At 32.8% G+C, this 13,666-nt stretch overlaps 1 protein-coding gene across 1 annotated transcript in view; it reads right to left on the reverse strand.

Moving 5' to 3' along the window:
• Nucleotides 1–13,666, reverse strand: part of LOC126734648 (choline O-acetyltransferase) — a gene marked incomplete at its 5' end in the record, with an annotated part of 209,258 nt that overhangs the window by 44,882 nt on the left and 150,710 nt on the right. The window contains one exon of the mRNA XM_050438346.1: nucleotides 9,938–10,135. Within this exon, the coding sequence (XP_050294303.1) occupies nucleotides 9,938–10,135 (198 nt within the window). The remainder of the gene's footprint in view (nucleotides 1–9,937; nucleotides 10,136–13,666) is intronic.

The following is a 13,666-nucleotide window of genomic DNA, read 5'->3' on the forward strand; positions in this document are numbered from 1 at the left end:
GCTCAAATACGCCCTTCCCTCGAGTATTGCTCGCATGTCTAGAGCTCTGCACCCAAGCATAGTTTAAAGCTGCTGGATTCTATATAGAAGAGAGCTATTCATCTTATCGACAAACCAGAACTGACAAATAGTCTGGATAGTCTGGAGCACAGGAGAAAGGTGGCTGATCTCTGTTTATTCTACCGTTATTATCACGGTAAGTGCTCCTCTGAGCTGGCAGGCCTGATCCCACCCAGGGCTGTTCCGGCAAGAAGGACGCGTCTAGCAGTTGCGGCTCATCAACATCGAGTCCACCTGCCTACCCCAAGGACGTCGCTGTATCAGGACTCATTCATCTGGAGAAAATCTTCTTTGTGGAACGGGCTTCCACCTCACATATTTCCCGACGCATACAACCTGCAGCGATTCAAGATAAATGCCCACAAATATCTTCGCGCAAGCACCATTCCAAGAGTGACATAGGACTTTCCTCTTGTGCTTGTGTTTACCATAAAAAAAAAAAAAAAAAAAAAAAAAAAAAAAAAAAAAAAAAAATTCATATGCACAAAGGGATATAATATATAACATAAAAGACATTACTATAGTTGATTGGCAACAATGTTTTTGCTCTAAAATAAGTAAAGTTATTTGGTCTATTAAAAATATTACTCGATTACGAATGTCACTATCGTTTTCATCCTCTAAGTTGTGTTAATTAGAACTAGAACCAATAAATTTAACGCCTGTTTTAATAAAAAATCTGAATTTTGGTCAATAAAGTCATGAAACTTCTCTAGAGATGAAGAGTATGGCTTATTAAGCTCACAATAATCAGAAGACTTATACCTGGTTAATAGATTTTTGAGTTGAGACCACCTACTTAATTTCAGTTCGAAAGGTAAAATCCATTTTAGGTCACTTTGGGATAACTCATTGTTTTTTAAAAAGACTTTAACATATAGGTCGCTATCTATTATATTTTATTAATTATATTTATACAAGCATCATTCAAGTTTAAAGTATAGAAATATAGTTTTGTATCCCTAACAATTTTTACATTCCACAGGTCAGATATTTAAATTTTTTTAAAATATCTTGAAAATCTGTTATAAAATCAAGTTGGTCAGAGGCTTCATTGGCAAGCTCTTTATGTTTTTGTTATTCACTATTTCTTTCGTCTGGACTTTTTCTAGGAAGAGGCACTGTTTTTATTAAATATGCAGGTAAATTTGGAAAAATTTGAGGCACTGCTGAGCAAACTAATCTTGCTTTAACTCTAATCTTAGTAAGTGTGCCATCAGGTAAAAGATAATCATCTTCACGGATAATATCATTCGGGTCAAAATGCTTGGCACAAACTACAAAATATTAAGTGCAAGGGCACAATTATCTCTATGAGTATTCCTTACCAGATTTCCTCTAAATATGTTTATAAATAAAACTTACATTTTTTGATGAATAAAGCATTAACCTTGGCTCTTAGGCATACGTGTCTAGTTTTATTTTAGTGGAACACAAGATAATCACAAAAAATCCCAAATCACACAGATAAGAGCACAACACAAAAATCTTAAAAGTGATATGTAAAATAAACTTGAAAATCAATAAATAGCACAATGACCCCCCACTTAAGGTGTTTATAGAACAATTTATCTGTATCTTTATAACAATTTATCACTGTTTTTATAGTATATAACACACCGACACTGGCTGGGAGATATTACTAAGACTTAGTAAATTCTTAATAATAAAAACATTCACTTTCCTTTCCGAAATTTTACTTAAAAACTCAAATTTAAAAGAGGAATTCAAACGATCCTTATTAAGTCTTATGAGAACTGAAATGAAAACGGATCGAAAATCCATGTTGCCGATGTTATCATTTCGCGGCTTGAGTAAAGTCGGCTATGATTAAACCAAAGCTGCATACAACTAATTCCACATATCTATTAAAATAAAACCAATATGACAACATAGCACAGTAGAGATGCGGCACACGATCGACAGGTTTTCTGAGTGGCTCTGTTGTACAACAGCAAAATCATAGCCGTTTCGCGCCGAGCCAATTTTTAAACTGATTGGCTCCCTAATCCAGATGTGTTCAAGGCGTAGGTGTTTTAGGACCTTAGGCCATCGTCAGGTTTTTTTTTGAGGCAGTCCTCTACGACAAACAGAGGCATAGGCATATTAATTATTTCTGTTGTGTTACACGTGTTTATGAGACTTTAAATTTTCTAAAAAATACAAAATAGTACGCCAATGGAGCGGCCATAGTTACCACTCATCTCACCTACACCCCTAAGCTTCAGATAACTTTGTCGACCCATACTTGTCATGGGATAAACAGATTTTTACATTCTTATCTTAACTTTTTAAGATGTGTTTAATCAAAGAGAAAAATGCTATCTCACTTTCGTTTGTCGTGTTTTTTTCCTTAAAAAAAATAAAATCATTTTATCCTATAACAAATACTTATGAATCCATAGCCTCTTAAAATTGACAAAATTCGATTTTCAACAGTCTCTAATTGAAAAACCAATTATGATTAAAGTATAATATGTAGTAAATCAATTTGTTTAAATTTTGACGCAGAATCAGAAAATTAAAAAAATATAGGATGTTTCATTAAAAAGAACATAAAATTCTCCTCCCACACCTTTTGTGAATGCCCTGTATATGTAAAAATAATTTTAAGTTGTAGCCTTTTTCACCCCGTGTCTACAAAGAAAAACTGAACTTTTTTTATGCAACAATACAGTCTCAATGGAGCAAGAGCTAAGTGGACACACTATGTATACGGTACCCCATCGAAGAACAGTCCAGCAAGGTATAGCGATTTGAATGAGCAAAATTTTCTTTCTGAAATCCTTAGACCTGTAAAATTTTATTTTAAGGAATACATATATTCAGACAGACAAAATTTAATATTGTAACTTCAACCCCTTAGCATGGGGAGCATTCATTATTTTTTCAAAAGACTGATGTGTTAACATACATCCTTTAAAAGCTCATTAAATTTCCTTTAAAATTTTATTTTTCAAATGAGAGTTGTGAGACGACAAAAAATTCAATATAATTTTTATGATTATTAAATTATTAGGCTTAATTTTATTAATTATTAAAAATATTAATCGTTTATCTCCATAAAATAGCACTGCAACTGTTTAAGGTGTTCCCGGTTTTCTAAATCTTATGTGATTTAAATTCTTCTTCTACGCCACTTTCTAGATAAGCTGCATAAACCTTACCACAAGTGTTAAAGAGACATAATACTTATTAACAACAGTAATTTTATTTTCCTTAGTAGAAAATGGCGATTTAGTAAAAAAAGCGGAGGTTTAAATGCGCTTTCTTAAGTTTAATTGTAAGGAGCAATCCAGTGAGAAGCCTGAGAAACTTTCCCTTTATATTTTTATATTCAGGTCTTGAGGAAACATCTCATACATGCTGAAATAATAATGTAAAACACCAAGTATTATCACTATATTGATTTATTATAATAAGAATATTAAAATAAAGTAATTCATGAACTAATCATAAAAAGTCAGAGTTTCACTTGTCAATATTTTAGTAAAAAATATGATTCCTAGCGTAATCTAATTTTTTTTTAAAGAATTTTAACCTATTAATTTTATCTCAAAATATATTATTGCCAGTTTCTTAATAATTGCATATTGAACCATAATTATATATAGTATGAGATCACCATGTCTTTCGTCGTCCAATTAGCACCGTTTGCTGTGGGGCACATTTGTCTTCCGATTGACTGATCAAACAATTTCGTTGACTTAACGAGATGATTTTCTGCTTGGGAAAACGACATATGACAAGGCTTCAACGAGTTTTCAGTAATTGGTACACGTTTGGTTAGTTTGCCTACGATAATATGTACGAGTAACTTAAAAATATATTAAACTGGAATAATTTAAGTTAGAATAAATTGGTTTTAACTTCTTAGCGTTTTTTAATATTTTTCATTCTAATTATTTTTTAAAGTCTATTTGACCAATTGAAATATTTCTAATCAATGTACATTCAATATACATTGAATTCTACATAAGAAAAATTCAAACATTCAATGCCTAGAATAAGCCTAGCTGGAAACCATATCATCTCTCAGAAAATGATGTCAAATCGATTTTCCATTTTTTTATGTAATATATATTTTTTCCCCCTGAATATTTTTTTAATGTGTTGGATTTTGTAACAGCTAAAAAAGTCCTCCTTAAAATTGTCTTTTATTTTTTAAAGAATAGTATATATACTTTAAGATGAATCGACAAACTTTTCAGAATAAAAAAATATTCTTGACAAAAAAGTGAATTAAAAAAAGCAACTTGGCAACGTATAATACTTCATATGTTTATAATGCAAGTATTCAATGTTGCCACCTTGTGTTTTTTTAGATATTTTTAGATGTGTGTAAAGCTAGTGTCCGATATCTCCAGTAACCAAAAGCGAGAACGCAGCATATGGCGTTTGCCAGCAACCTAATCTGGACTGGGATTCTAAAATCACGACTCGATCTCGATACGATCACGACTTCGAATTCGATCGCGACTCAGTCGTGACGAGAAAAGTGATTCTAAATTTCAATCGTCTAAACTCGTTTTATTCGATTTGATTTAGGGTTCTTGGTATATATTTGTTATTTTCCCTAATATTTGACAGATAGAAACTTCAATTGTCTTTTCTATTGGTAAACACTAAGAATTTATATTTACTTTGTTAATTTTTTTCGCTTCCGTGTGTTTTTATTTAAATATATGCCCATATTATTTATTTAAAATAAAAAAAAATGTCGTTTAAAACCACCGCTACCCATAGGAAAATAATAATTAAATTCATGGAAAATCACAAAAACTTGTTGTGTTCATCCACTTGGTTTTAATATGACAACATTATGCACGTATTAAAAAAGGAAGAAGCTATATCGTCTGGTGTATACGATATACCCAAGCGTGTCGTCAACAAATCGTTAAAAACTAGGCAATCCGCAAGACACTCACGACTGAAAATTTTATTTAGAATTAGTCATATCGACTAATCGTGTCGAATCGTGATTTTAGAATCCCAGCCCTGAAGTACGCGCCCGCTGTTATTTAATCGATATAATACCCCCTTATCTTCTGTAATTCCCCAAAACAGTTTTGGATATTAAATGAATTTCATTCTTTCTTTTGCTTTATAATAAATAATGCAATTCAGTTTCTGTTAATTACAGGAATTTATTGCATCAATTTACTTTCTTTAGTTAAAATTGAGTAATCACTGATGACATGGAATACTAAGCATGTTTGTCAACAAAATATCCCCTATGATCCCTGTGCAGATGTTGCGCGGAATCCAAAACAGCCAATGTTTACTGTAGTGTATTCAATGTTGCGGAAAATTCAGGGAAAAATACATTCACTGGCACTGGAATCTTATTTATTTATTATCTATATAAATAATCTAGTCAAACTTAATATCAGATAAAAAATTAAAAATAGTAAACTGGTAAACGCTGAAGGGGTTTTTGCTTTAAAGTTTGTGTTTTATTGGCATTAAATGATTCTAAAACTAAATATCTGTCATTTATTTCTTATTCTTTGGGCGAGTCAAATATGACTCCTCTTATGGATGAATATGGATGAATATGGATGAATATGTCAATTCCTAAATGCCTCTCGAAATTTAAATATTAAAAATTATTGAGTCTACATAGCAACCCAAAGTGGCTATGGAAGGTGGCAGCCACCTAAAGTGTCACTACTTGCACTTTAATATTAATTCATGCAAAGAAATTCAAAAGATTATAGTTCTTAGTTGTAAAATAATTAAAAAGATTTTTTAAATTGGTTTTTTTAGATAGATGACTGCTATTCTAACTTTAAGATTTTATTATATTCAACAACTATATTTTATAAAAAAAAATATAATAACCGACTAAATCAGCCTTACTTACAAATTTATGTTGAACTTCTTCCAGTATAGTATGATAGTATTTAAAACAAGCCTCATGTAAATTAAGGTTACATTTCTCACACATCTTAGTCGAGTTTTTGTGACATAGGGCGCACCTATTCGGTTTTGTGGCTGGAATAATCCAATGATTCACACCATCGTACCTAATTTGATTATGGTTCCGAGCCTCTAACGGCTTTGATGTTTTAGGGCGTCCTGCAGTTGAAATAGGCCTTTTATATTTTCTTAAATATACCTGCACCACTTCTCTTCGAAATTTTAAAAAAATCCACTTTTCGCCATTTGGTTGAAGTCTGTAATACTGTCAGGCGTTATGCATGCACGAGTCCAAGCAAAATGCGAAAAGACTCCACCACCATTTCTTGGAACGAACCCCAGTTCTGTAGTTGTGTATATTTTGATCCATTCGGTCCACTCCACCCATATATTTATTGTATTGCCCGACTAGAAAAGGCTGAGGAACCAGGCATTTTTTTTCTCACTGGAAATCCACCGACTAACTTGACCAACAGGATTCACCGGATCGCTACTTACAATTAGAACAGGACGGTTATCATTCCATAAGGTAACTGTTATTTGAGAATTAGCGTCTGTAGAATAATCAAAACTGCCTCGTGTATCCTTTTTTTCTTGCATTTTATTGCGCAAAGGACAATTCTCTAATCTATTCCCGTTGATTGTACCTGTATATCCTACTCCGATCTTCTGGAGCGAATTGACTAATTTTAGAGAGGAAAAATATGTAGCCATAAATTTTAAATGGGACATTTTTTGGGAGATTCTCCAAAAGGGTCATCACTACATATCCTCCCAATCCTAGGTCCATGTAGCGCCTATTTGATGTTTACCTTGATAAATTGTATTAGGTACCCAGATTTTTCATACAAGGACCATATTTTATAGCCGTACCTAATAGGTTTACCTTTTATGTACTGCTTCGCTCCATGCCTTTCGAAATATGGTACCATGCTTTCATCAATAGACAGTTTTTCGTTAAGCGGAGCATAAGAGTCATGAGTCAGAGTCAAGTAAGTCATTCGACATGTTGAAAAGTGGTTGCAACTTCGCAAATTTATTGTCTTGTTCTAAATTATTATTCATCAGCAGAATGCGCAAATTTTTTTAACAATTCAAACCGATTTCTTCGCATTGCGTTTGCTACTAATGGATTGTATGTATCAGTATCCACCTCCCAAAGCATACGCCATCTTGGAAATTGTAAATGCCCGGATAAATATAAAAAACCAATAAAGCATTTTAGTTCTCCTGCATCAGTACTAAAATTATGATTGCCTTTTTGTCTGGCATACAAATTAAACATTTCTACTAAATAATTAAATATTTCCATATCAAAAAATGATTCAAAGCACGCAACGGCATCTGGAAATATGTCGACGTTTGCGCCAGGTCTTTCGGAGAAACAACTTGTGGGGAGGAGTTATTCAATTTCACTTTTGTCCAGCTTCTTTCTAAATTTGTTCTGTTTATATTAGCTTGGGTTACTAAGCGAGCTAAAGGTATATTATCGCTATCGTCGCTTGCATTACCATCAGATAATTCAGGAGAGTTATCGTTTACGATAGAATGGCCTGAGGTTCCTGGTTGCGAATCGATTGCGAAGATTTCCTCAATATTTTTATCCTGATCATTATCTCCAATATAAACTACTCCATCAATGTTCTTTATTTTAGCACAAGCTTCTGACTGCATTTGACGACCACTAAGGTGATTTACATTAGCTGAAGGAACTTCATCATCATCAGAATCCTCTTCAGAATCCCTTCCATCGTTTGGAGGTGTGATTTAAAAACATCGGCAGCCCAAAACTGCTCATATTCAACTAAATCAATTAGTTCTTGGGTCGTGTAATACCTACAATAAAAATAAAAAATTATGTCCCCGTTTGTTCTCAGTGTTCCAATATAGGAACAACCTAAAATGATCAAATCATTTAGTAACTTTCAATAATATTCGTATTGGGTATATAAAATATCTTGAATGACATCACTCACAATAAATTCTTTGCAGTAGAACAATTTAATTATCAAAACTATAAAAATTATACTTACTTTTTTAACGCCATATTGTGAACTTGAAAAAAATCAGTAATTAGCACACTAAATGCGGAAAATTTGCAAAAACGCACATCAAACCTCCTCTTATGCTAGCCAGAACGACACTAACACGACCGCGCGACGGAAAGATAGTTAAGAGCACGCTTCTTAGAAAAGAGAAGGGGACAACGTGGTCGTTCCGATTTTGGAACACCGCAACAATAATGACATTTCCAATATCGGAGCTCTGGGAAAAAACGGGTTAACCAAACGCTTCATCGTTACGACATAATGTTTCAATTTGAATTAGATTTAATAAATTCATATGTCATTTTTGTAATCATATGTTCAGAACAACCTCTGTCACTATTAAAGCACTGAGAATAGTCCGTTGTTATATTTGAAAAAGTATTTTTATTAGATTAATGTCGTGCGGTTCTGCATTCTTGGGTAATTATAACACATTCCAAACACGCCTGAGCATGTTCTGAACAGTTCTACCATAATATGATAAAATTTATTAATGTCATATTATGGTAGAACTGATGATATAATTTATTATGGGTTAATTAAAATTTTCATATACATGTGCACAAATAAGTATACTACTTCTATTGAACTTTATACTGCTGCAAAACAATTTTTACTTCCAATGAAAGTTTAAATTTTTGAATTTCACAATTTTCTGTTGTGTCTGGATAGGAAAACTATCTTACAACTCACTTAGAGTAATATGGCGACATGGTAAGCTCAGGGTGTTTGACACGCTTATAAAAATGTATGCCTAGTAGACGAAAGATACTAGGTTCCGTTAGACTATCCTAAAGATACCGTTCTGTACCATTATTTTCTCCTTTTTTCCGGGATATTAGCGCTTTCTTAAATGAAAAAGTGGCGTCCTTACCCTGGAGAAATTAGCCATATTTAACTTTATATTTAATTATTCTGTCTAACTTCAGTACATGTATAAACCAGATACATACAAACAACGTCCAAATTCAAAGTATACAAACGCAGATTATATACATAGAACATTATTGGACATGCCCACTAGTATAGTCACTGCTTGACACAAAATTATGGTCACCTGTCAAAGAACCTAACAAACAAAGTAAATAGCACATTAACGTTAACGCTCTAATCATAACATAGTTGTGACAGGTAAAAAGCAGAAAATTTGACAGGTGTCCAAAATAAATTATGTTTGGCGGCGACTATAAAGAGAGCGTAAAACGTTTTAGATAATATCTTGCTTCTTTATTTATTTTTAAATGGATGTTTGCTGAATAAAAAAGATATTCATGGGTGAATATCTATAATCATAGTTTTAGTATATTAGTATATTTTAAGATATTTTTTTTTACATAAACAGTATGGATAAACACTGGATCTTTTGAGGATATCTATTGGATCATTTTTGCTATCTAAAAAGAATTATGTGCTTTTTAATTCCCTTAACTTTTTTTTATTAGTAATCATTTATGAAACTGTGATTACAAAGTGGGTAAAAAAAAGGTTTCAGCATTTTAATAAATGTAAATTTAGCAAGCTTTATGCTTTTCATTTTTAGAGTCTAAATCACGTAAATTATAAATTTTTAAAAGACCCTTATATTTAAAAATATAGTGTATAATCCATCAATTTTACGAGAGATATAAAAAAATTAGAAAAAACACCTTAGCAAACTCTAATCCATTTAAAAAAATTTCTTGAACATTAATTGGTTCGGGAGCCCATTGATGTTTGTACAACTGATTAAAATTACAACGTAAGTAGCTCTAAGCCCTTCGCATACAGACCACCCTTTTGCGTTTGCCTTGGGCTTTGAACGGCATTTTACGTAATAAGTTTGTTTGATGTGTACATAGTCTCAGAGCGGTTGGGAAATAAAATTAATGTTTTTCTTATGTGATTAAATTGTTTATGCCTGCTCTTACCCAATTTTCCATTTTTTCTTGTCTGTTTAACAAATAAAGTTGTAATTTTCGGCCTAATCCACCTTCACTTGCAAAATTCTCGGCGATCTTCGTAATATCTGCATGTTCTTCCTCACTTAAAAGAGGACGGAGTGTCTTAAGGTATTTTCTTATGGTATCCTCTAGCAAAGGAACTGGAACTTTTGGTAAACTGACATCCTAAAACATAAAAAGCCATTTTACTATGCACAGCATTCAGAAATAAGAAATTACTGTTCCGTGAAAACAGAATATTCATTTGTTAACTTATTTTTATTCTTTATAGTTATTTTCTTTCTTACATAATAATAAATTATAATCAGCTTTGTTTCGTCGGTACTTAATCTAAAATGTCTAAAGTTGTTATTTAATTTCCCTCTTAGAGGCCCCCGGCCATCCGCAAAACGTGTTTTCGTTTGGAAGGCTTATTATTGAAAAAAGTTTCTATGTCATTAACAAAATTTGTTTTTATTTACGTAAAGAATATTGGAAAATAAATATTTTTTAACAAAATTTAAAATTTTGGAAAAAAAATTCTTCCTATTTGTTAGACGAAAAAAATATGGACTTCCCAATATTCTACAGGTATAAAATCATTTTATTTAAATACTTTTCCAAAAAAATTAACCATTTTTTTTATTAAATGAAAAATGAGATTTTCGCTTAAAAATTGAGAGAATTTATACCCATCCCGCTTCATAAGCAGCGATCCTTCTCCGTAAAGTAAGGCCCTTCGCACATTAGGCAACTAAAAAGAAACTAATTGCAAATTTAAATCGTCAATCAGTTGCTTATTAGTTGCGGCCCGTGTATTTCTATGAGCACTTGCACACAGTGCAACTAGTTGGTAACCAGTTTGAAACGCGTCGGTGATCTGTCAGCAGCAACCGGACATGCGAGTCGCTCGCGATTAGTTTCTAATGTGTTTTATGAGAAAACATTCAAAATATCGAAAATGGCAGAACAATCATTGAATATTAGATTAGTTCAAGAAGTGGAAAAATACCCCTGTCTATATGACTATACATTAAATGAATATTCGCGCAAAGACATAACCGAAAAGTCTTGGACTGCTATTGGAAAGGAACTAAATTTATCAGGTATGTATTGATTTATACAGATTTATTTAAATTATTACAAACTAAGCTATACAGTGTAATTCCATTGCCATGGAAGAGCAGCTGCTGGAGTTATGAAATAGTTAGATAAATAATTCCTTAAGTTGTATGCGGAAGATTGAGCACTTATTTGAAGATTTTGGGGTTCTATATCGGGATTTATGACCGGGCTATTATTTTCTTCAAATTGCTGTGGATTATATGGTATGCCTTCCCGTTTTTGTACATAATTGTGTAGAATACACACAGATTTTATTATTTTAATGATTTTCTCGGGCGAATGACATTTTATTGCAGTATCTAAAACTTGAAATTTCTCGGCCATCATTCCGAATGAACATTCTATGATACGTCTTCCCCGACTTAATCGGTAATTGAAAATCCTTTTTACATTATCCAATGTACGTTGTGAATATGGTCTCATTAAGTAGCGTAGTAAGGGAAATGCTTCGTCGCCAGCAAAGTAGTGAGGGAATTGATTATTGCTCAAGTCACTGGGCAATTTTGAAGATAGTGGAAAATTTAGGACTTCATTTTCAATCCAATGCTTAATAGCTGAAGCACGGAAAATTCCGCCATCGCTATTTCTGCCTGCATAACCCGTTTCAATGTAAATAGAACATCAGCGTCACAGCATGCCATCTCAGATTTATAATTAAAATTAGTGGATCCGGAATTTGGAAGTTTTTCAATACGAATATGTTTTCCGTCAATAGCGCCTAGGCAGTTAGGTAAATTCCGCAATAAACCGAAGCGTTCTGCAATTTTTTTCCATTGTTCCATATCTGGAATGGGCAGTTATTCTTCCTTTAATACATCCCACATAATAGCCGTGGTTTCGGTCACAATTTGTGAAACGGTATTGTCCCCTCTAGCAAAATATAAAGCCAGACTGACGAATGTTCCTCCAGTCGCAAGATATCTGAAACAAAAATGTATTTAAAATAACACTATACATATTTTGTTTTTATTTTGAATTTTTTTACACACTCTTTTACCCTATACTTTTCTGCGGAAATCTGCCTTGGACTAATAGTTTTCACTTAAATAAAAGATAGGCAAAAAACACAAATCAGAAACATCATTTCTAAATATATTTTTTATTTCAGGGACCGAATGCAAGGAGAAGTGGAAAAACTTGAGAACAGTATTTGTGAGACATATGAAAGTGGCTCCAAGTGGCTCTTCAGCTAAATTAAAAAAGGCTTATTATTTAACAGCTGCGATGCAGTTTGCTTTACCATATATAAAAGCTTTAAATTCCGCGATTTCAGGGAATTTGCCAAAACAATCGGAAGAAGAACTTCATGATGATCATGAAGAAGAAGAGTCGGATGATTCCCAGACAACACTTCCACGGACAAATTCTGTGTCCCTGCCAGCACCATCCCCATAATCAAATTCATTGCAATTACCATCTCCTCACTCGCTTTGCCATCAGAGCCTCCACAATCATCAATTCATAAAAAAAATCATCTTCAAAGCACAGAGATAATAAATAATCAAAAGATAATGTAGATGAAAGCTTTGATGAATATTTAAAAAAAAAAACAAAAAAAAACTTGATGCCAATATGGATCCGCTGCAGGAGGCCAATAAAATGTTTTTACTAGTCTACTGAGTCTACTGCCCGATTTGAACGAGATGTCTTCCCACCAAACAAGAATGTTTAAGCGAAAAGTAATGGATTTAATTGATGATATAGTGCATAGTAATAAAGTTTTTGAGCCCAAATTTAAATATATCGACAGGGTTTGAAGTCTCGGCAGAGTTGCAACCTACAACCTCTTGAACCCCCTTCATATTGCAACACATAATCCACAGAGAGCCTCGTCTTATTATGAATTTGTGGGAAATATATTCAATACTAATGATGTTTAATTTAGTAAATAACGTTTATTTATAATTCTTCAATTTTTATATTAAAGTAAATAAATTTGTTTTTCTTACCTGAGGGTTATTAAAATTCTTTCATCTGCTCCAACACATTCTCGCATTGGAGTATTTTTCTTGTGGATAGCAGGGACAAGCAATTGTACTAAATGTACATATGATTCCTTTGACATTCTATAAAAGGCCATAAACTTGGCGTCAGTTTCTTGTAGTTCTTTTGCAGCAACAAAAGCTCTGCATTTTATATTTTTCTCAATGTAGGGGTGAATCCAATATCTCCTTTTCTTTTGTCGGTTTCTCCTTTTTCTATAATAGTAATAAAGGATAATATCCTCATCACTCGAATCACTAGACATTTTTTTAACGCGCACTGTACTAAAATAATAGTTTAAGCACAAAATTCTCCCGATAATTCAGAAGCGAAGTGATTTTATCAGTTGCATCGTGTGCGATTCTTAGTTGGTAACTAGCTTGTGATTTAAATTTCCAATTAGTTGAGTTTCTTTTTAGTTTTTTAATGTGTGGAGGGCCTAAGTGGCGGACCGGGCGATTTATTCGCGATTTTGATCGAGGAAAGGCGCACTTGATCGTCAGTCGTTCCATCTTATTGGCTGATCTATTTATGTAATTCTAGGTATACCTATTAATTTTGGTTTGAATTTTATTGTCTTTTTGCAATTCGACACTTTTGTCTCTTGCT

Source organism: Anthonomus grandis, chromosome 3 (assembly GCF_022605725.1).
Source record: "Anthonomus grandis grandis chromosome 3, icAntGran1.3, whole genome shotgun sequence".
Taxonomy (NCBI): domain Eukaryota; kingdom Metazoa; phylum Arthropoda; class Insecta; order Coleoptera; family Curculionidae; genus Anthonomus; species Anthonomus grandis.